The sequence below is a fragment of the Heterostelium album genome, assembly GCF_000004825.1.
Source record: "Heterostelium album PN500 unplaced genomic scaffold PPL_scaffold8, whole genome shotgun sequence".
Taxonomy (NCBI): Eukaryota; Evosea; class Eumycetozoa; order Acytosteliales; family Acytosteliaceae; genus Heterostelium; species Heterostelium album.
This window is the reverse complement of record NW_008805070.1, coordinates 1,253,618-1,276,146: the sequence shown is the minus strand read 5'-3', so window position 1 is coordinate 1,276,146 and position 22,529 is coordinate 1,253,618. Positions and strand designations below refer to the sequence as shown.

The 22,529-nt window shown below is 31.5% G+C and overlaps 8 protein-coding genes across 8 annotated transcripts; 6 read left to right on the top strand and 2 right to left on the bottom strand.

Annotated features, from left to right (window-relative positions):
• Positions 1–201: 201 nt before the first annotated feature.
• Positions 202–2,204, top strand: PPL_08132 (uncharacterized protein; the record flags this gene model as incomplete). The annotated part of the gene is made up of 4 exons (XM_020578958.1): positions 202–548; positions 641–1,650; positions 1,701–1,855; positions 1,935–2,204. 4 exons carry the CDS (start codon positions 202–204, stop codon positions 2,202–2,204), a joined length of 1,782 nt encoding a protein of 593 aa, XP_020430797.1.
• Positions 2,205–2,428: 224 nt separating this feature from the next.
• coq9 (ubiquinone biosynthesis protein COQ9) lies at positions 2,429–3,469 on the top strand (the record flags this gene model as incomplete). The annotated part of the gene is made up of 3 exons (XM_020578957.1): positions 2,429–3,106; positions 3,187–3,342; positions 3,410–3,469. 3 exons carry the CDS (start codon positions 2,429–2,431, stop codon positions 3,467–3,469), a joined length of 894 nt encoding a protein of 297 aa, XP_020430796.1.
• Positions 3,470–3,534: 65 nt separating this feature from the next.
• On the bottom strand, positions 3,535–4,990 carry PPL_08130 (uncharacterized protein; the record flags this gene model as incomplete). Its single annotated transcript, XM_020578956.1, has 4 exons — positions 3,535–3,974; positions 4,034–4,243; positions 4,312–4,569; positions 4,771–4,990. The coding sequence occupies 4 exons, from the start codon at positions 4,988–4,990 to the stop codon at positions 3,535–3,537; spliced, it is 1,128 nt and encodes a 375-aa protein (XP_020430795.1).
• Positions 4,991–5,234: 244 nt separating this feature from the next.
• PPL_08129 (uncharacterized protein) lies at positions 5,235–6,231 on the top strand (the record flags this gene model as incomplete). Its single annotated transcript, XM_020578955.1, has 4 exons — positions 5,235–5,263; positions 5,287–5,326; positions 5,602–5,621; positions 6,027–6,231. The coding sequence occupies 4 exons, from the start codon at positions 5,235–5,237 to the stop codon at positions 6,229–6,231; spliced, it is 294 nt and encodes a 97-aa protein (XP_020430794.1).
• Positions 6,232–6,958: 727 nt separating this feature from the next.
• fhkE (putative protein serine/threonine kinase) lies at positions 6,959–12,501 on the bottom strand (the record flags this gene model as incomplete). The annotated part of the gene is made up of 13 exons (XM_020578954.1): positions 6,959–7,022; positions 7,141–7,790; positions 7,857–8,058; positions 8,132–8,488; positions 8,588–8,900; positions 9,003–9,187; positions 9,463–9,668; positions 10,023–10,066; positions 10,328–10,503; positions 10,601–11,223; positions 11,322–11,659; positions 11,739–12,212; positions 12,435–12,501. 13 exons carry the CDS (start codon positions 12,499–12,501, stop codon positions 6,959–6,961), a joined length of 3,699 nt encoding a protein of 1,232 aa, XP_020430793.1.
• A 3,536-nt stretch (positions 12,502–16,037) lies between these two features.
• PPL_08127 (uncharacterized protein) lies at positions 16,038–16,483 on the top strand (the record flags this gene model as incomplete). The annotated part of the gene is made up of 4 exons (XM_020578953.1): positions 16,038–16,043; positions 16,139–16,179; positions 16,298–16,329; positions 16,398–16,483. 4 exons carry the CDS (start codon positions 16,038–16,040, stop codon positions 16,481–16,483), a joined length of 165 nt encoding a protein of 54 aa, XP_020430792.1.
• A 250-nt stretch (positions 16,484–16,733) lies between these two features.
• Positions 16,734–17,495, top strand: PPL_08126 (uncharacterized protein; the record flags this gene model as incomplete). Its single annotated transcript, XM_020578952.1, has 1 exon — positions 16,734–17,495. The coding sequence occupies one exon, from the start codon at positions 16,734–16,736 to the stop codon at positions 17,493–17,495; it is 762 nt and encodes a 253-aa protein (XP_020430791.1).
• A 314-nt stretch (positions 17,496–17,809) lies between these two features.
• On the top strand, positions 17,810–22,276 carry PPL_08125 (uncharacterized protein; the record flags this gene model as incomplete). The annotated part of the gene is made up of 7 exons (XM_020578951.1): positions 17,810–18,011; positions 18,149–18,331; positions 18,419–18,885; positions 18,976–19,200; positions 19,275–20,404; positions 20,489–20,727; positions 20,799–22,276. 7 exons carry the CDS (start codon positions 17,810–17,812, stop codon positions 22,274–22,276), a joined length of 3,924 nt encoding a protein of 1,307 aa, XP_020430790.1.
• Between the last annotated feature and the right edge of the window lie 253 nt (positions 22,277–22,529).

Below are 22,529 nucleotides of genomic sequence, written 5' to 3'. Positions count from 1 at the left end.
TTTGACAAAAAAAGAACACCACTTGATTTTTATGTTTTGCAAATGGTGCATTTTTTAAAATTAATTTATATTTATTTATTTCTCTTTTTATTTATTATATATTATATATATTTGTAGTATTTCAAAGTTTGTTTGTTTGTTAGTTAGTTGTAAAAATAAAAATAGATCTAGAGAAGAGAGAAAGAAGATAAAATAAAAAAAATGAACTTTGATGATATAAAAAATAAGAGAAAAAGTATCTTCTTTGGAGATTCTGAATCGAGTAGTGGAGATTTGAGTGCTTTCACAAAGCGTGGCACTATCACTCCAGGAAAGATAGCGAATGCACGTGAGGGTGAGTTGTCACAGATGGAAGACACAGAGTCTGAACAGAAATTTCAAGAGATCATCGAACTTTTGGTGACCGGTGGTTACTTTCGTGCTAGAATTCAAGGTTTGTCACCATTCGATAAGGTTGTAGGTGGTATGGCATGGTCAATCACCGCTTCGAATATGGATGTCGATGGTGATCTTTTCTTCCAAGAGAATTCAAATATTCGTCAAAAGATGTAAGTAGTCAGACACTGTTTCATTCATTCATTCATGATTACTTTTATATGTATATATTAATACCTGCTTTATACACACCACTATACATTAGTGCGTTATCTGAAGAGTTAATTAAAGCGTTGAATAGAATGAAATGTCCATTCCCACTACAGGCACAACAGATTCAAGGTCTCAATTATATCAATTTGTTCCCGATTATTAGATGGCTGATTGCCAAGGTTATCGAGACACGTGAGGAAACAGGTGATCTTTTGAGAATGTACTCGCAATCGATGTTCAATAAGGATTTCAAGACACCGGCTGACGTTGAAACCGCTACCAATTTGGAGTTGTCTTGTAATTTCGTGGAGAATGTAGAGAATCGTTATAAACCAACCAGAAAGTTCAAGCGTGCTCAACTCGCCAATCCTACACCACAACAAACACTTTTGGAGTATGGCAAACTTCACCGTGTCTCACGTCAACAGGCATCGGACAAGTCGGCTGCCAGTCAAAAGTTGGAGGCAGCACTCGGTGGCAAAGGCGCCGCTGCCAACGCCGAGCCAGACGACCACGAAGAGGAAGAGAAGCGAATTCACCAGATGATGAAGGGAATGAAGGGTGTCGAAGGCGATGGCAGTGGAAAAGTCAGTGGTAGCGTACTAAAGAACTATTTGCCATCCGACGAAATACAGGATTTGAGCGATCGTCATGCCGAGGGCTCCGGAGAATCCGGTGGAAAGATGTTTGGCGGCGAGAAACTTCATCGCCAAAAGGTGTCGGCACTCGAGAAACAGATACAACAAAAGAAGGAGGAGTTGAAGCGTTTGGCTGCCGAGCACCGTGAGCTTGCAGAGCGACTCGAAGAGATGCAAAACGATGCCAACAAGCGTGTTGCATTCAACGCGCGAATCGTCTTGGAAACAGAGAAACTCGACGCACTCGAAACACCAGAGAACACAAAGATGTTGAAAGCGCTGCGTGGCTTGGTGTTGCTCAACGAGACTCTGATTGCTCAGGAGGCAAAGTTCAAGGAGAGTTGCAAGCGTCAGATGGCAGAATACAAACAAAAGATTGCAGAGCTTGTCAAGGGCGACGACATTGACGAGGAAGACACCGAACGTAAATCTCAGATCAACGCCGCTTTCGATGCCGACGTCGAGAAGCTTCAGAAACTCAAACAACTACTCAACAAGAAGAACAGAGACATTTCGCTGCTGCAGCGTCACATCGACGAACTGCCAAGTCGTGCGGAACTCTTGCAGTACCAGCGTCAGTTTGTGGAGTTGTCGGAGCAGTCCGATGCCAAGTTGACAGAGACACGTCAGTACTACACTACATACAACACACTCGATGACAAACGTCAGTTGCTTGATAACGAGCTTTCCATTCTCCAATCGATACAGACCAAGTATAATGTTGCAATGTCATCGACTTCAAACAAGGAGATGTTTATCAAATCGATGGATAACATCATCGACGGTATCCAACAGGTACTCGACAAAGCAGATTCAAAGAGAGCAAACGAACGATCGAAACACAGTTCTCTCTCTGATCAATATCTACAATTGGTCGAACAAGAGAGAAACTACTACAAATTCACCAAAGAATTCCAAGAAGAGTGTCGTAAGAATGAAATTCTTCAAGCTAAACTGGGTGAACTCACTGCTCAATAAATTTTAACAAAACAACAACTGTGATCATCATCATTACTTTACTAAAAAATATATTTATCTTTTCAAAAAATAAAAATAAAAACATAAAGATTTTTGTAATATTAATTTAAAATCAGATACGTAATTGGTGTGTTGTCTTTACCAAAAAAAAAAAACTTGATCATCATTCACAAAGTTTTTTTTTTTTTTTATTTATTTAAAATTTTATCATCATAAAGATAAAAATGATAAGAAATAGTTGTAGTAGATCAATAAGATTATTATTAAATAATAATAATAGTTATCAATGTAGAAATATTAGAAATATAGTTACTTTATCTAGTATGAATAATTCTAGATCAAATTTAACTTTAAATATCAGAAATAATAATAATCATAATGTTGAATATCAAAACATTAGAAACTATTGTAGTAAATTAAATGATAATATTAATACAGATTCAACAACAACTCAGCAACATCAACAAACAAATAATAATAATAAAGTAGATGAAACTATCGATGAATTCAAAGCATTGATTTTAGATGGTGCTTTGAAGAATGTAGCACTCTATGGTTGGAGCGAAACCGCTATCTCAAAGGCATGCACTGACTTGGGATACGAACCTACACTACACTCGATGTTTGAAAATGGTGGTTATGATCTTGCATACTACTTTGTTACAAAGTGTAATCGTCAGTTGAGCGAGAAACTCACACCAGAGATTCTCAGTGCTCTAACTCAGCGTGAGCGTGTCAAACTAGCCATCAAAATGAGACTATCAATGATCGCACCATACATCAACCGTTGGGCAGAAGCAATGCAAGTTTTGGCTCATCCAAGAAATATTATATCGTCAGCACCATCGATGGCTGGTCTTGTCGATGAAATATGGCACTTGGTGGATGATAGATCAACCGATGTAAATATTGATCAAAAAATTAGAAAAAAGTAAACTACTATTACTACTATTCGTATAACTAACATTTTATTTTTAAATAGTTTGAATGGTATACAAAGAGAGGATTGTTAGCTGCTTTATACACTTCTTCAGAATTATATATGTTAAATGATACCACTCCAGAATTTGTCAGTACATGGCGTTTTGTTGATGATCGTGTTGATGATATGATCAATGTATTAAAGTTTAAGAATGATGTAAATATAATAATATTATAATTAACGATAGATTTATAAAATTAATTTTTTTTATTATTTAAAATAGATTGGACAATCAGTATCACTTACAGCAAATATGTTATTAAACAAACTTAACAAGAAATAATAGAATCAAACCACTTTAAAGTTATATATGATTTTCAAACATTTGTTTTTTTATTTTATTTTATTTTAATTATCTACCAATCTATTGATTGCCATTAATTGTTGTTGTGGATGTGATTGTTGATTTTCTTGTTGTTGTTGTTGTTTTGGTTGTGGCTGTGTAAACTGAGGATATGACAGAGTTTCGGTGATTGGATTGGGTATCGAGTTGCTCGCAAAATGTGGTGATGCCAAAGAAGAGATTGGTGTTGATTGAGCTGATGAAATCGATTCCTCTGGAACCTGGTAACTCGGTCCATTTAAATTGGACAATTGTAGTTGTTTCTCTTCAATATGTTGCTGGATGTTGACGTACATATTCAAAATCGACTGTATCTTGCTCTCACAAAGTTGATTGCTTTTGTGTGCTACAATCTTGATTATACTCTGTTGGATCCTTTCCAATTGTTCTTTAAGTTCTTTCATTTCCTTAACTAATTCTTGTCTTGCGTCCAAATATTTTTGACCTATAAAATAAAATAATTAAAAACTATAGTTTGATTCTATAAAATTATTATTTACATACTTTTTCTTACTTCTTCTAATTCATCTTCTTCACCTTTTTTTCTTTTGTCTCCTCCTTTCCTTGAGTTTTTTTTCTTTTCCAATAACCATGGATTGACATTCACCTTTAATTTCCAGAACCCATTTTGTCTAAAATGATCCATTCCAGATTCAAAGAGACCTTTACTATGACTTAGCATATCTTGGATCTGCTTCTTCCAATTATCTGATTCTAAATAAAATAAAATAAAAATTTTTATATTAATAAGTATTTTAATAAATAAAAATAAATTATATTACTTTTTCTATTTATACAAAGTGTATTCCAATGTGAAGTCATAAAATTATAAACTTCAGTTTTGAGATTAAAAAACTCTTTGCCTTTATAATTTTCTCCAAGTGTATAAAATACAACTCTCATTATAATAGCCCAAGTAGGATTTTTTACTAAAATATTAGGGCTTCCTTCTATACACATTTTACAATATGCCAAATCACATGCGATACGTTTTCCTGAGGTTTGAGGATTAACTGAAGGAGATGAAGAGCTTAACATATCTGGAGAAGATTGTTGGTGGGTATTTGTAGGTGATGAAATTGGGGAGTCAGTCGAACTATCACTATCAAACACGGCTTCGGGTTTGGTGTTTCTGGGATTTCTGGAGATAGGGGAAGACTGGAGGTCAGGAGTAAACTTTTTGTTTTTGGAACTTGTAAATTTGGTCTGACATTTTGGTTCAGAATTAAAATGGTAAATACTATTGGATGAAGGAGTTTGTCCAGTAGATTTAGATTCATTTAAAATTAATTGGGGTACTGGGATAAAAGAATGTCTGATATCATTTTGTGATAACATTGGTGATGTAACAGACAATGATCTTTCATCTTTTGTTTTTTGAAAACAAAGATTATTATAAGGATTTGAGAAATGTGCAGCGGTTTGACCATTGGTATGACCAAATTGGAAGTGTGGATCCATTTTATCAAAATATATGAGTTTTAGAGTATAAAATTGATTAAAAGTAAAAATTTAAGTATCAATTTAGGATTATTTACAAAACAAAAAACAAATAGATAAATAAATGTTGTTTTAGATTTACACTCTAAATGATGTTGCAAAAAAATAGTAGAGAAAGATTATATTTATATAGAGAATGATATTAGTTCAAAAATATTTACACTATGTGAGAACAAATTGTTGTAGTAGCTGTTGGATTTCAAAAATGGAGCCGAAAATAGGGTATGATAATATGTAAAAGGTAGTGTTTTCTTTAGAGAACAAAAAGGTTCGATCAACGATGTCAATACCGACTATGTAATTTTTTTAAAACCTTAAATTATTCACCAATATTATTACTGAAATCAACACATATAAATAACACAACCAAACAAATTGACATAGGTAGCAAATATTTAAACCACATCCAATTATTTCAAGTTGAATCCTCATACCAATATGAGTAATATCATATAAACCAAATTTTGTTTACTCCCTATCTTTCAATATTAATATAACATAAATTATTATTATTTCATCACTTTTATATCTATCCTCAAGTTTTATTTTGTTTATTTCAAAATTAATAGTAGAGAATATCAATTATTCTATCGTAAAAAAAAACCACAATATAAAATCACTGATTTCTAATACAAGTGGTTATCATTTTCATTTTAAACACACCTGGAATCCAGATTGGTGAGTGAACTACCCATCAACTCACCACACCACCACTGCTGTTAAATTAAAAATAAAATTACCAACGACATATATAACTTAACAATAATGTTGTGATGCACCACATCATTTAAATTTGTTAAAATAACCAACACGGTTATCAATGAACAACAACAAAAATTGAAAATTATTTTTAAAATTTTAATTAACACAACCATGTTATATGTATTATATTGCATTGAAAGGACAATTCATTCATAAAATTCTATGATTGAAAAAAAAAATAGTGATTTAAAAAACATACAGCCAAACATAACACAATCATTAATTATTCATTTAGAATTAAAAACATAACATTGGTGAGTGATGAATTCTATATGTCTTGTTTAACAGCAGTACTCTATTGTAAATTGATCAATTACATGTTTCACGATTTAACATATGATTACTCTTACCTTCACATCATCCATGATTTATTTATATTTATTATGGTTTACTGTCCACTCCTCCATCGTTCTAATGGATATGCACTCACCTTTTATTAAGAATGTGGGTGGGTTGGTGGTTAGTTGAGGGGTAAATGAGGGGCAGTTAACATGATGATGATCACCAATCTACTTTTTTTTTTTTTGATTTTCTATCAATGCCTTCACAGTCGTATCCACTAATCTTGATCATCAATACTTGTAATGATTAAAATGGATACATGTAATGAAAAAACAAGCTTTCCAAAACGGTAACTTGTTTTCAATTTTAATACCAACTATAAATATACTCATGCAGACTATCAACAACCTACATTATTTATTTATCTGTATATATAACATTTCTTTGATTGTGTCATAATAGTAGAATGATTACATCAAGCATTCATCCGAGCAATTAATGGATGTTATTGTCAATACCTTCATTTTATATTCTAGAATTTTTGTTTTTTTTTTTTTTTGTTTCTCAATATGATTATCAGACTTTTAAATGCTTGAGTTTTTTTTTTTTCGTTTAACTTAATAATATATTTGTTATAAAAAAAATGCCCATATTTATTTATAAATTAAACCCCAAGGGGCTATTCAAATCAAGTAATTTGTTATATATTTTTTTTTTGTTTTTGGCGCTTGGTGGGTTATTAAAATATTGTAATCGACAGATTTTGTTATATTTAGGTTTTTATCTGTGCACTTCATATATAAATAAATAAAATCTATCTCAGGAAAATGATCACTTTTGTTTGTTGTTTTTGAAAAAAAATATCATAATAAATTAAATAACATGTTATTGTTTATTTGGATGTCGATATTCCTTGAAATGAGCGGGGTTCTTTCTATAACATCTATCACTGTAAAAAAATAAATAATAATGATGATGAATAATTAATAATGAATTCATTTCATATAAAACAAATTGTTCTCATAATTATATGAGCACTTGGTTTGATTGATTTGAATAATACATACCCATACATGCACATTGGTAATTCTTTTTGTGGAGTTGCTGGTTTTGGTGCTGGGACTGCAAATTTTGGTGATCCTTTGGGACTTGCAGAAATCGGTGAACCTCCATCACTTAAATTACCATTGCTGCTGATGTCACCAGAGGAAGTGCTCATTGCTGAGAGATTGGACGATGTCCTTTGTTTGATCGGTGAAATAGGTTTCAAATCTTGATCCATCCTCGAGTTATCCATTTCTTCGTCTGTATCGGAATCATCTTTGGCAGTGGTATCAATATTAATAATATTATTATCTTTGTTGTTATTTGTTACCGTTATACTTTTATTATTAAAACTACTACTACTACTACTACTATTTTTATTATTACTATTATTATTACTATTATTAAAAGAATTTGATTGTGGAGGAATTGTTGTTGTTGGTGGTGATGAAGTTGATGATGATGATGATGATGTTGTTGTAGATTGTACATTGCTCGAACTCTTTGATTTCTTCAAAGTGTTGGTTGGACTGTCTGTTGAAGTACTACCAACAACATCGTCGGTAGATGCTGATTTACTGACTCCATTCATCAATCCATCCTCTGATTTTCTCTTTCCTAAATATCTGTCATTTTCATTCTCTTTTTCAAGTAATGATTCCAGTGATTTGCTCTGTAATTGTAGGTAAAAAATTTAATACACTAAAAACTATCAATATTGTTTTGATAAAACACTTACAAGATTATACCACGGGTGATCCAAAATTTGATCGCATGAATAACGTTTCATTGGATTTACACATAGCAATCTCTTTATGAGATCTTTAGCTTCTGGAGAAATCTGAGACCAATCTTCGTCAGGGAATTCAAAGACTGCATTTCGTATCTGTTCGAAAATCGATACATCTTGACTGTCATCAAATGGTGGATATCCACATAACCTTTAAATAACAAACAAACAAAATAAAATTAGTTTGATTGATTGGATTATCGTTGTTATTTTCATTGACTTACATTACATATAGAATTGCACCCATACTCCAACAATCAACCTCTTTACCATAACCACCGACACTTGAATTCGTCAGGATCTCAGGAGCAAGGTATTGTGGAGTACCACACATTGTCTTCATGAAACTACCTTCGCTGATGGAGCGCGATAGACCGAAATCACTCAGTTTTATTGCGTCGGGCATATCCTCCTTTCTATACTTCAACAGAATGTTCTCTGGTTTGAGATCACGATGTGCAATACCCTGATCATGTAGATATTTAACTGCATTGACAATCTGTTTGAAAAACTTCTTTGCTTTGTCCTCTTTATAACATGAACATGTCAATATATCATTTAATAATTCTCCACATTCGACTCTATCAATTGATCGATTGATTGATTTAAGATGATAGAAATTAATTAGTATATATATATTAAAATGTATGAATATTCAGTGATGGTGATATGATATTTACAATTCTAAAACAAGATATAAAGTCTTCTCTGTGTTGAATACCTCTTGAATGTGAATGATATTCTGATGGTTGAGTTGGGTGAGGATGTTGACTTCATCCATGAGAGCATCTTTTCTGGATGATGAGTTCATAAAGTATTTCTTCTTATCGACTATCTTTATTGCGAATTTCGCACCTGTCTTTTTGTCGACTGCCAACTTTACGGTTGCAAAGTTACCTGCACCCAATGTCTCACCGATATGATATTTCTTTTGTGGACCACCTTCTTCATCATCTTCCTTTTCACATGTTTGATAGATGAATGCTATTTTCTCTATAATATTATATATATATTTCAATTTGAATTGGTAATTTAAGTAAGTTAACAAATGAAATGAACTAATCAAACAATGTTGTTTATAAAAATATTTATTACCTTGACCTTGTTTTTTACTTAAAACCAAACCGATTTCTTGTCCACTTGATAATAAGAAACGGTTACCCTTACCAACCTTCATACCATCGACATAAGTACCGTTTGTACTCTTGTCATAGAGGAATGCAATGATTGGTCCATGCTGATCATCACCATCGTCACCTTCTTTCTTTATTGAGCAATGTCTATTGAATAATAATAATAATAATAATCGTTTGATTTGATTTTAGAGAATGTCGTTAACACTTTGAAACTCATCAAATAGTATGGTATATCAATCAAATTTGATTGAAAAGAGAATAGAATGAAGAAAAGTAAAGAAAAGAAAAGAAGGAATTAAGAAAAGATTTATATGATTGTTTGTCTGATGATTTGATTGATATAATATTGATTGATTGATTGATTGATGATTTGATAGATAGATTGTTTGATTGCTATATGATATTGAGTTTAAACTTACGTTCCAGATATATTCATATCATTGAAATGTATTGTACTACTTGGTTGTCTACCAATGACGATTTCATTGTCGCACAGTGCAAAATCGGGATATGCAGGATTCAATGATTTCAAAACAGCCCATCCAGTCTTTTTTCCTGCACCAAGGTCATCATCGAGCTCAACAGCCAATGTACATGCCTGCGTAGCGTCCTCTGACATCTCTAACTATAATCTAATCTAATCGAAAAATCTATAATATTTATTTTATCTTTACAATCTAACCTTTCAATAATAAAAATATATAATCTATTATAAACAAAATATAAAACAACAAATAAATAAATAAACAAAACTTAATAATAGAAACCTTTAATCGAATTAAAAATTAATCTAGTCAAAAAAAAGTTTTTTAATAAACTTTGCAAAAAATTTTAATATTTTAGATTTAAATATGTTACTGCAGTGATAGTTATTGATTGATTGTGCAAAATATATGATTGTTATTGCAATTTATTTTTTTAGTATAGGTGATAAATAAAATAATTTTTAAAACAAACTTGTATTTCGTTCCCTCAATACATCAGAAGTTACTTCATGTACCACCATACCCAAAGTCCACATTGCTAAAAAAAAAAAAAAACAATTTCTTCAAAAAAAAAATTCAGTTCTAAGAAGTTGTCATTCTTTTTCTCACAATACGATGTTTTTTGATGGTTGTAATAATAATTATTTGTATGTTTGTTGGTTTGTTTAGAAGACATTTGATGAACTTGAACTGTATTATTATTATTATTTGTTTGTTTGTTTGTGTTTATTATTTATTATTTAATTTATTACAATCTACATTCTTATATCCATAACACAAACAGTGCTGTTCGAAAAACATGTTGATAACTTATCACCTGTACTATTCCAGCAGACATCGAAAATACCTCCACTACCTCTGTGCGTTCTCACCAAAGAACCATCTTTGACAGACCATATGTACAAACACTTATCGAACGATCCACTTGCCAAGTATTCTCCATTTGGACTGAATGATACTGTATATACAGGATCACTTTATTTTTTTTAATATGTTGGTTGTTAAACAAATGAAATTAGTATGAGAAATATGAAATTTGATTACAAAAAAAAATAAGAATAAATAGACATACGTATGTTTTGTAAAATTATGTATACAAGCACCAACTTCTACATCCCAAAGTTTGACTGTACTGTCGAACGATGCACTTGCCAATACAAGATCTTTGTTGGGATTTGCAGAGCCAGGACCGGTGGGACTCCATTTAATTGTGTAAATCTCTTTGGTGTGTTGCTTTAGATTGTGTACGCAATCGTCGTTCTTCAGGTTCCAGATTTTCGCGGTGGTATCATCGGAGCAACTTGCTAGGAGTGTACCGGATGGATCCCATTTGATTGCGTTGATTTCATCGTCGTGACCCTGGAACGTCTTGATTGGACGGTTCTTTCCGATCTCACAGAGATGAATGAGTCGATCGGTACTACACGATGCAAACTGCGTGTTGTTTCGCCAGTCGATGTCGAGTGTCGGTGCAGAGTGGAATTCAAACTGCTGCAAGACAGAACCGCTCTTGATGTCCCAAACGATGGAAGTCTTGTCGACCGAGCCACTCAGCAAGTAGTCACCCTTCTTATTCCACTTTAGCGAGAAGATCGGTGCTTGATGTTGTGATAGTACATGCATCAAGTCACCTTTGGCAGTCCATACTCTTGCAACACCATCATATGAACCCGTTGCCAACAATGATCCATCCAACTGTAAATATAATAATAGCAAAACAATGAATATTTATAAATATTATTATTATTATTATTATCAACAATAAACAAAATAATGAATAATCAATAACTTACATTCCAATCTAAAGTTGTAACATCAATTGTTTTTGGTGATTGTACGTTAAAGTGATTCAAGACAATAGAGTTTATCGGTTGTTTCGAAGAGACTGGTACGTCAGTGGGTAATGCCCAGATACGAGCAGTACTGTCACCACTACCCGATGCCAATAATGAACTTGTTGGGTTCCACGAACAAATAAACACTTCATTCTTATGTCCTCTTAGAATGGTTACATCTGACTCGGGTATCTCTGCTGTTACAGGTGGTGCCGGTGTAGCAGTAGCCGTTGTCGATGCACTCGATGACAAAGTTGTACTAGATGAATCTTTATCTTTCTTTTCTTTATCTTTTTCTAAAAGATAGAAAAAAACAACAGAGTTTTTGTTAGAATAATAACAAACTTTATATAAATAATAATAATAATAACTTACTACTATTTGGTGTATCTTTCATCTTTATATCTTTGTCTTTATCTTTATCTTTATCTTTTTTATCTTTAGATTTCTCTTTGGTGTTGTTGCTGTTGTTGTTGTTATTGGAGGGAGTAGAGTCGTTCGATGTTTTTGATGATTCCTTCTTGATTTGCGATGATGAGACCGGTGTCATTACGACATCTTTGTCAGCAGCAGCAGCGGCAGCAGATTTATCAGATTGTTGTTGTTGTTTCTTGTTCTTTCCTTCTTTCTTTATGATTTGACAGACGTGTTGTGACACCAATGAGAATGGTTCATTGCAATTCAGTTCGGTGCCATCCTCTTGAAGATGTGTTTCAACCTCTATATATTGAATACCTTTTTGTAGCACCGATATCAGTGAACCATGTGGTATATCATCGGATACATTGACAATCTCTGATTTCGCTACACAGCTTTCATTAAAGAAAGTAAAAGCAGAATGATGAAATCCTATATATTTTAAAATGAATTTGAATCAAAAGGTAGAGATCATATGATTCAAATTTGAATGTGTTTATAATGAATGAACGAAGAGCAATTCACAGTAACCATTTAGAGTGTTTATAAGAAAGTGATCATTGATTGATTGAAAGAACGATGATAATAAAAAGTAAATTGAATGTATTAATAAATATTAATGTAATGTAATCTTAATATTAAAGACTATCTTACCAGATTCTTGTAGATATTTGTATATTAAGAAATTTACTTCATCACTTTTTATACTCATTGAAGACATGACTTTTCGACTATATTATATTATATTATATTTTTGTTGTTGTTGTTGTTGTTGTTGATTAAATATTGTAATGTATAGATGTCCAACAAATTAAATTTAATAAACCATTATGATACGATATAAAACAAAATTATAACTGACTTGTTGTTGTTGAATTCAAAAAAATCGATCTAACTGTTGATAATTCAAATTTAAAAAAAAAAAATTAAAAAAAAAAAAAAAAAAGAAAATTCAAAAAAATCTTTTTTTTTTTTTTTGATCTTCTTTGATCGTTGTATTTATTCATTGTATACCCTTGAACAAATATAGATTAATTAATACATAGTTTTATTCCAACATATAAATTAGTTTAATTTCAGTTAATCATCTTTTTTTATTTTTATTTTTTTCAGAAAATGAACAATATAATGTAAATATTATGTACATTGCAACTACATCAAATTAAATAATGAGGAATGGAATATATTGTTTAGAATGAGGATGAGGAAGATGATGTATTTTTTAATAAATGGAAACGATTTTTATTACCATGATCGAATGTTAGATTAAAAAAAGTTAATCTTATCAATTTGATGACCTCAACATGAAGTTAACATGGTCGTTTAATATGGTAAAGGTTGTTTTTTTTAGTGGTGAAAATTGAATAGTTATAACAATACTTATATCTCTAATATATCTATTCACACATCTCACCTCAAAAAATATATTAATTAAAATGTTTGAAAATTAATGTATAACTCTTTCAAAGTTCAAAAGAGGGGTGACCCACGACCACTCTCTTCTCTCTCTATGTTTCCACTACTTATAGATTAGATAAAGAGTGAATTATTAAAAGAAGAAAATTAGTAGTTTAAACTACTTGATTTACTTGAGGTTTTCTGTTGTTGTTAATTTTAAATTAGATTAACTATAAACAACCTAATTAATAAACATAAATACTAATACCAATTTAAATTGGATATACTCAAACTTTATTACCAAAATAAGTTTGGATGATGATGACAAAGTAAGTTGTGGAGTTAATATAGATAAAAAGTAAGGTAGCTACCTCATTTAATATATATAGTTATATTTAAAAAAAATAATAACCGAAATACCAAGATATAGATTTAAACTTCTTAGCAACCGGATATAGATTGAAAAACAACAATAACAATAACAACAACAACAGAAAAAATAATAACAACTTAACAACAACATCAACAACAGCTCTGATAGATTTGAAAATGTGGGGCACTAAACTAGTTGCTTTAGTTTATCTACTACTAACAAAAAGGAATGGTTGGTTCTTTATTTTATATATTGGGATATAAATTAGTATTCCACGTGTATGCATCACCTTACTTTGCTAATATACTAATTATTGTTTTTTAATCAATTGATGGGCGTAATATTCTTAATATAAGCCAATGATGATCATCATACATGAAATGCCAATTCATACTACAAAGATGCGCACCCACCACAACCAAAAATTTCACCAAAAGAATCAAATCAATCAAAAAATCCAATAAATTATAAAAGAATTCGTTTAAATCAATTAAATCAATAGATAATTTTATACCAATAATTTATTTAAAATGGAGATATATATTTATAAAAGTGGATAGATTGTGTGTTGAGAGAGTATGGAATAACAGATTTGGTTTTTTTTTTAAAATTTGTTATTAATTTTGATTGATACAACAACAATGTGTATATTTCAATACTAAATATTAAACTACTATTAGCGTTAAAACGCTATCCTTTCAGGATCAAATCAACCCCAGCAGTATAACAACCAATCAACCACTGACAACTTACCTTAAACTAATTTACACCACACACGCATACAAATCACTCACCCACATATAGAGTACACTATCTCACACCACACACATACATATAAAACTCAAACTATGCTCTTACCATTAAAGTTAATCTATTAGATCAGGTGTGTACCACAAACTCTAGAAATCTATTTTTATTAACCTCTTTATTGGTACCAATAAAGATGTAAAGGAGAGAGATGTTGGTTGCTAATTTATTTATTAAAGGTGTAATGATGTTGATGTGATGATATTCATGATGATCATCAAACCAACTACATTAAATGTATGTTTATGGTTTGAAACATTGCAACTCAATTATGTTCATCAACTACCAAAAGCAAGTACAACAAAACAACAACAATTCGAAAAAAAAAAACCAACAATCGACTCCCACTAAAATCATCTTATTACTCCACTTTAAAATCATCCCAAACAGTAACCATAACTATAAACTTCAACACAACAACCACGATCACCACCACTAATTAACTAATCAAATTAATTTTAATGAATAATTCATTAGATACCAATCCAAGTAAGTGTATGTAAGTATTTCTCCACCGGATACTCTCAACTCAACTATCATTACACAATATGATATTTATATATATATTATCTTCACTCTTTCAAAAGAAGATGATGAATGATATTTAATATATATCGTTCTATATATGTTTATGTGCTGTGTGTACACCAGTGGTGTGATGGGTGTGTGGCGGGTTGTCTTTACACTGTTTAATGTGCATTCCTACTACTCAGGAATTTCTACTACTACATTTTCTAAATTTAAAAACAACTACACTCAATTGAGAACTATTGAATTTTCTCTACAACTTCACCTCTTGTTTATTTTTTCTTGTATAATCACAACAGTAACAATTGATATATCCATTTCTATATTTGTAATGGTATAATGGTTTGGGTGGATACTTTAACTTGATCTAAGATTCAATGATTTTTGGTATAATGTTGAATGCAAACAATGTTAAAGTTTCAGAATTCACTTTCAGAGTTCTCCTTATAAATACTGCTATTTTCAAACAAATTTAATACCAAATCAAATAAAATATTCAAGAAACCAAGAAAACTAAAAAACTTTTTTTAAAAAAAAAAAAACAATATATATAACAATTTAATATATTAATTAATTTTAAAGACTTAAAATGTTGATCAGTATGTTTAAATTAAAATAATTCTTGTTTTTATTAAATCACTAACTAGTTTTTATTTTAATTAGAAAACCTTGCTTCGTTAACCTCCCAAACTTCATCTTCCAATCTTTTAAATCAAAAGACCCAAATTCAACAACAAACTACTCCAAATAACACATTGATCCAACAATCAACTAACAACATTGCTTGGTGCATTTGGTAAATTATTTTCCACTATACAATTTCACATTTAATTTATTTAATCAATATAAATTAAAAACGGACTCACGTAACACTTTATGACAAGGTTACTTTTTTGTAAATAAAAAATAATTACACAGAAATAAAATATTTAAAAAATACAACTTCTCCAACTGATATATATAATTTAACTAATAAAATCGATAATAACTATAATTTTTTAATAATCTATTATAAAATTTTTATACAATTATTCACGAGTAGAAAATATTGAATTAATTTTCTGAGATTCTGATTTATAAAATAATATCTTTTTTAACAGGAAATATACAAAAATCTCAAAAATAAGGTGATATTATCAAACTAATAAAAAATGAATGTTTTTATTATACCAAATTATATTATAGATTTAATTTAGTTGATAACATAATTTTCGGTTTTTACAACTTTTGAATCAATTTATATCTTTTTTAGAAAGCTACTTCTCATAAACTATTTAAAGAAGTAATAACGATGTTTTCCATTCATTTACTTTGTTTCCATTTAATCATATTACTTTAAATGAGCTAAAAATATGAACATTAAATTTCTATTTTTTTTATTCACTCTCTATTTGACTTTCTTTTTCATTAGAGGAGAAAATATTCTTGATACAGCTCATTTCCGTAACTATAAATTTCTATTTAATTTGTTTTTTTTTTAATATAAATTAATGTATTTATTTTAAATTTAGAAATCTTGGATTATACTGAAGGATCTGTAGAGGGACCTGTTGGTTCTTTGGATATTCATGAATATGGTCTTTATGATACAGCATAATGAGAGTCCTGCACCATAAATTTTGAACAGTTTACAAATTCATATCTTTTTTTTTTTGATCAAAAAATCATAAATGGTAATAAAAAGTATTTTTAATTTTCTTTAATAAATTAAATAGATAGTATATTTATTTAAAAAGATCAATAAATTTTACTTTTTATTTAATAGAGTTTTGGAACATCTATCACTTAGTTTTTTTTCTGAAAATTGAAATTTTTTGTTTATTTGTTATTTTTTTTCCCTGCTAAAGATGCATAATAAACAAAGTTTAACAATTTCAATAGCAGGGAAATCAAATGTAGGAAAGAAATCGATTAGAGATAGATATCTATCTAATAAGAATAAAGATAAATTGCCAATCAATTATGCGATGGTCGAATTTCAAATGAATGATGTTACTTATAGGAAATCACTTGGCTTACTAACATGTGACATTGTCGACAATGGCAAATATAAATTCTTTGATGTCATTGATGCATTTGTATTGGTATACGACGTAACTAATTCAAAATCAGTGGATATAATGTTTAACTTTTATAAAAAGATAATCGATCACCATTATAATAATAATAAACATAAAGAAACAACAACAACTATTTATAATTCATCAACAACAACAATATTAACACCAATAGCAATCATTGGAAATAAATCAGATTTAATAGATTTTGAAAATCATCAAGAATCATCAGAAATAATCGCGAGAGTAGATCAATGGTGTGGAGAAAACGGTATTAAACACAAGATATCAATGAATACGGATCATAGCTATCAAGAAACGAACAATATCAATACAATCTTTCAACTATTATTAAATGATATGATGTCAAGATATACAAGTACAAATACAAATATATTAAGTTGTGAAGAACAACAATCAACACCGTGCTGTACTATTACTGATAATAAAGAATGTGGATCTTCTTCTTCTTCTTCTTTATCAAATGAAGAATGTAAAAATAAATGTACACAAAACGAAACTAATAAAGAACAATCCTGTATTATAATGTAAACCATTATTATTACTTTTCCAAATGTGATCACTTTTTTTTTTTTTTTTTTTTTTAAAAAAACAAAATTATTATTTTTTTTTAAATTTTTTGTACAATCATTGGTTTAAAAGAATATTAAAAAAGAAGATTATTTAATCACAATATAAATTAGTTATTAGTTATTAGTTATAAGTTATTATATATTTATGTTAGTTTATTGATTGTTTAATTCAAAGTGTTTAGTATCAGGATATAAACAATCAATATTCGATTTTGTTGTTATTAATAGAGATAGATACTGTTATATAATTTAGATTACAGTTATTAAAAAATAATGAATAACAGTTTTAATAGTGGAAATGTACCAAAAGAGAATACAGCTATTTATAAAGATCTAAGATTATCTATTCAATCATGGGTTGCACCATCTGTCTTGGTGATAACATCACCTACAGTAACGAAACTATTTCAAAAGATGTCAACTACCACCGGTAACTCTTTTACCGATATTTTGAATCAATATGTTAATGATAAGCGTAAAGGTAGTAATATTTCAATTTACTGAACCAACAATCAATATTTATATAAATATACCTTATTAACATTAACACATTCAAATCAAACTAACAAACAAACAAACAAACAACAAAACTTGTAGTATCAGTAAAAGTAGGTGAATCATACTATGAATTGAACGAATTAAAGTTGAATTTCATTACGTTGCAACATCTTGAACCCGCCAGTTTTACACAGTCGATCACCGACACCTCGACTTCAGTAGATGCAATGGCAACCGATGAATATTGTTCAAACTTTAAGATTAGAACAAAACAAGATGTTCCTTATTTTCATAAAGGTAATAATTAGTTGTATTAGTAATATTGTTTATAACTAACTAACTAACTAATTATTAATATGTTGTTATTTTATATATATTTATTAGTTTGTCAAGATCCAACACCTTGGTTCGAGAAATATAGACATCATTACTTGAAATCATGTCATAGTCCAGAGTTGGAGACATTCTCACATCCGATTGCAGTGATGTTGATCGTATCGAGTGAAGATTCGAATCCAATCGGTTTGTTGGTGAAGATGTTTGACAGTGCGAAACCACCTGCCATCTTCCAGCAGTACAACGCCGATGCAAACATACCAAAGATCTATATTCTCGTGCATCCAGAGAACTCTGAGGTCGAATCGGAACGACGTCTATCAGAGATGAAGAACACGTTCGGTGCTACCAACTCTTACCTCTTGCGTATCTCACCGAAAGAAGACGATGGTGGTCTCACCTACGAACCGTCGACCGCCAACAACAGCAACCCTCTCTACACGATCGTCAGTGATCTAACAATGAAACACATTCCAAATTTCATTGAGAAATCTATATTGGAATTAAATGATACTGTATGTATAAGTAATAATTGTTATTGGCGCCAGATCAAGTTACTAATAGATCTATCTATCTATGCTTATATTGAAATAATTATAATATAGATTGTTGCAAATAAAAAGAGTTTCTTCTCAAAGATGAAATTGAGAATTGGATATAAGAAGAATGAGGATGAAGCAACGTCGGCTGTTTCCGTTGAATCTTGTCAACGTAGATTATCAGATCTCTATTTCCTCTTGCAAGACTATGAGAATGCATTATCGAATTACAAAACACTACTAAAGGAATTCAGTGCCGAAAAGACACCAAATCATTATGCTGCTACCTATGTAAGATAGAAAAGATAATTTAGCTTCTTTATCTAAAATGGTTTATTAATTAAATTAAACTTTAATATATATAGGAAATGATTGGAATATGTAATTTTATGTTGAATAAAGAAACTGAATCACAGTTTGAAACAGCTATCAATAATTATACGAGATCGGGATTGAATGCAGCATCGGTTCGTGCAGCGATGATACAAGGTGAGATATTGAAACGAAAGTCTAGCTACAAGTTGTTGGCCGATCTCTACAAATCGATTGCCGAGCGAGAGATTGATCCTTTCTGTGCTGCGGTGTTGTTGGAGCAGGCCGGTTTCTGTTTGTTGCAATACCCGGCACCGTCGTTCAGAAAGGCATGTATGCGTTTGGTGCTTGCCGGTGACAAGTACGCCGAGGCATCGAAGCGCAAACACGCATTGCGCTGCTACGGATTCTCCTATGGCGTGTACGAAGGTCGCGATTGGAACTACATCGACGACCATCTCCATCTGGCGTTGGTGCGTTACTCGTTCTTCCAAGGACACACCAGCGACTCGATTCTGTTTGTCAACAAACTGCTCGAGAAGAACTGTCAGTCTTTCCAATCGCAAAACTCGATCATTCGTGAGTTCCTTTTCATCTCGAAATCCACTGCCAAGGACAACTATATCGGTGAGTTGCCGTTGCCGTTGATCAACAACGACCGCACCCAAGTGTTCCTCTCTGATTACTCGACAGAGTTGAATCAGTTGGTTTGGCAAGAGATGGAAGAGGCGTTCAAGAAAGAGGCATCTATCATTACAAAACCGGTGCTACAGGGATTCGATTTGTGGCGAAAAGATCAATTCCAAGAGGCAGAGAAAGAGAGAACCATCGTCGTTGAGGAACCGATCACAGTCGAATGTGAAATTAGAAATCCTCTGCAGGTTCCACTGCAATTCAACCGTGTACACTTGGTTGCCACCTTTAAGAATTCGCAGACACAAGAGGAAGAATCCAATATGTCGCCACTCGACGACGATGCTCTTGCCGCAATGGACAATGGTCAGACACCATTCAAAGTGGAATCGATCGATCTCCTTCTTGGACCAAGTGAAACAAAGAAATTGGTTCTATCGATCATCCCACTCAAACAGGGTCAACTCATTATCAAAGGACTTGGTCTATGTATGTGTGGTTCCGTTTGGGGTAAAAGACAATTCAATTTAAAACAAAAGAGATTAAACAAGTATGTAAAAAACAAAAAAAAAAAAGATTAACATATAACTTTTGACTTTATATTAATATTATTTTTTATTTATTTTTCCAATAGAACAAGACAACAAAGAGAATCAGTTGTTTATGAACCAAATTTAACTTTAACTTTTAGTGTTACTTCACCAATGCCAAGATTGGAAACACAGTTTATTGAATTCCCGGCTGCTCTTAGTCATGGTGAAATGAAACAAGCAAAATTACAACTTAAAAACTGTAGTAATAAGATGGGTTTGAAAAATGTAAGAGTAAGACTAAGTCATCCAACTCTTTGTTGTTTTGGATCAAATAATAATGGTATGTTAACTGTAAAAAAAAAAGAACTTTGTTTTTAGTATAATGTTATTAACTTTTTAAATATTTTTCAGATGCCAGTATATTGAGTACATTGGATTCATCGATTTTATTGAATATTGAATTACCACCTGGTGCAACTGTGACTGTTCCTTTGTGGGTACGTGGTTTGGTCGTTGGAAGATACAATCTGAGATGCTTGGTATACTATGAGTCGGAAGCAGGTAACTCTGATTTGAAGTATCGTCTCGCTAGATGTCAAACCGATTTCGATGTGAAAGCATCACTTCGTATCTCAACATTCTCACAGCAATCATCGACCAATCTCAACAACTACTTGCTGGGAATCGAAGTTGACAATCCAATTATCGGTGGTGGTGGTGACGTCTTTTATTTGAAACAGATTTCATCGATTTCCCAGCACTGGAAGATCACTCCACTCTCCTACAAAGAAGACGTACCAAACAATTCGATTCTAACATTGCATCCAGGTCAATTCACCAATTTATTCTTTGGAATAAGTCCAACTGCAGAGCAACAACAAAATGTTAACCAACAACAGCAACAACAACAACAGTTAGCCATCACCAATATATCGTTCGATAAGAATGAACCAATGTATGACTCTTCATCATTCCCTGTTTTCCAATTTTTGGAATACGAGAAGATGTCACATCACGATTATTTCCAGGGTGCATTGAGTATGGGTGGAGCTGCTCCTGGTGGCTCTGGTGGACACAACTCAAATCATATGACAGCCAGCAACGTTGGTACTGCCAACAGCAATATACAATCATCGAGAGAATCACTCTCTTTGAAATCACCAATTTCAAGTGAGTTTACGCTTGGCGAGCATCAGAATCTCTTGGATCTCATGTTGTTCTGGGAGTCGGTACCCTCATCACCTTCACAGAAACTTGTTCCAACAACATCATCAACAACAGCACCAACATCGACTACCCTAGCCAACACTATTGCAACCATTCCATCAACCGGTGGTAAACCAACTCCAAGAATGGGAGTGTTGAATGCAACCTCCATTTCATTCCTACCGACACACTTTAACGACACAACGCTCGCTACACCATGGGGATCTTGGCGCAATACTACGTCGCCCACCGGCAAGTCATTGATGTACGTCGACCCATCCCTTAGATTCCAAGCTCCTCTGCGTCATCAGTTACAGTCGCCACTTTCAATTCAACACGACTTCCAAAAGAACTCAATCTGTACAACACCACTTAAATTGCAACTCTCGAATTGCTCGCCAACTCACACACTCCAACTATGTATCGATACACTTTTACCACATGAAAACCTAGATGTCACCAGTCAACTTACATCGCAATACTTTTGGACTGGAATCACGCGTTACAACATTGAACTTGCACCACTACAATCGCAAGAGCTTCCTCTCAGCGTTTGCTTCCTAAGGGCTGGAACATATAATATCAATCGTTATAAAATCAATATCAAAATCAATAACAGTGAGTTCTCTAAAGATATTTATTCAACAGTTCAACATTTAATTGATGTAGAAGATTCAGAATAAAATAATTATAATAAAAAAATATGATATTTTTCACTTTATTTGAAAAAAAAAAAAAAAAGAAAATTGTGTATGTTGAACGAGTGATCCAATTCAGATCGATCCTTTGAACATGTTCGCTTCGATTTTTTTATTAGCGAATTTTTCAACAAAACATTGTTTGACGATCATGAATTCGTTGAATAAAAAAAAAATGATTATCATCTGAAGTTTTTTGATTTTTTTTTAATCAGTAACCAAACTATTTAAACTATTT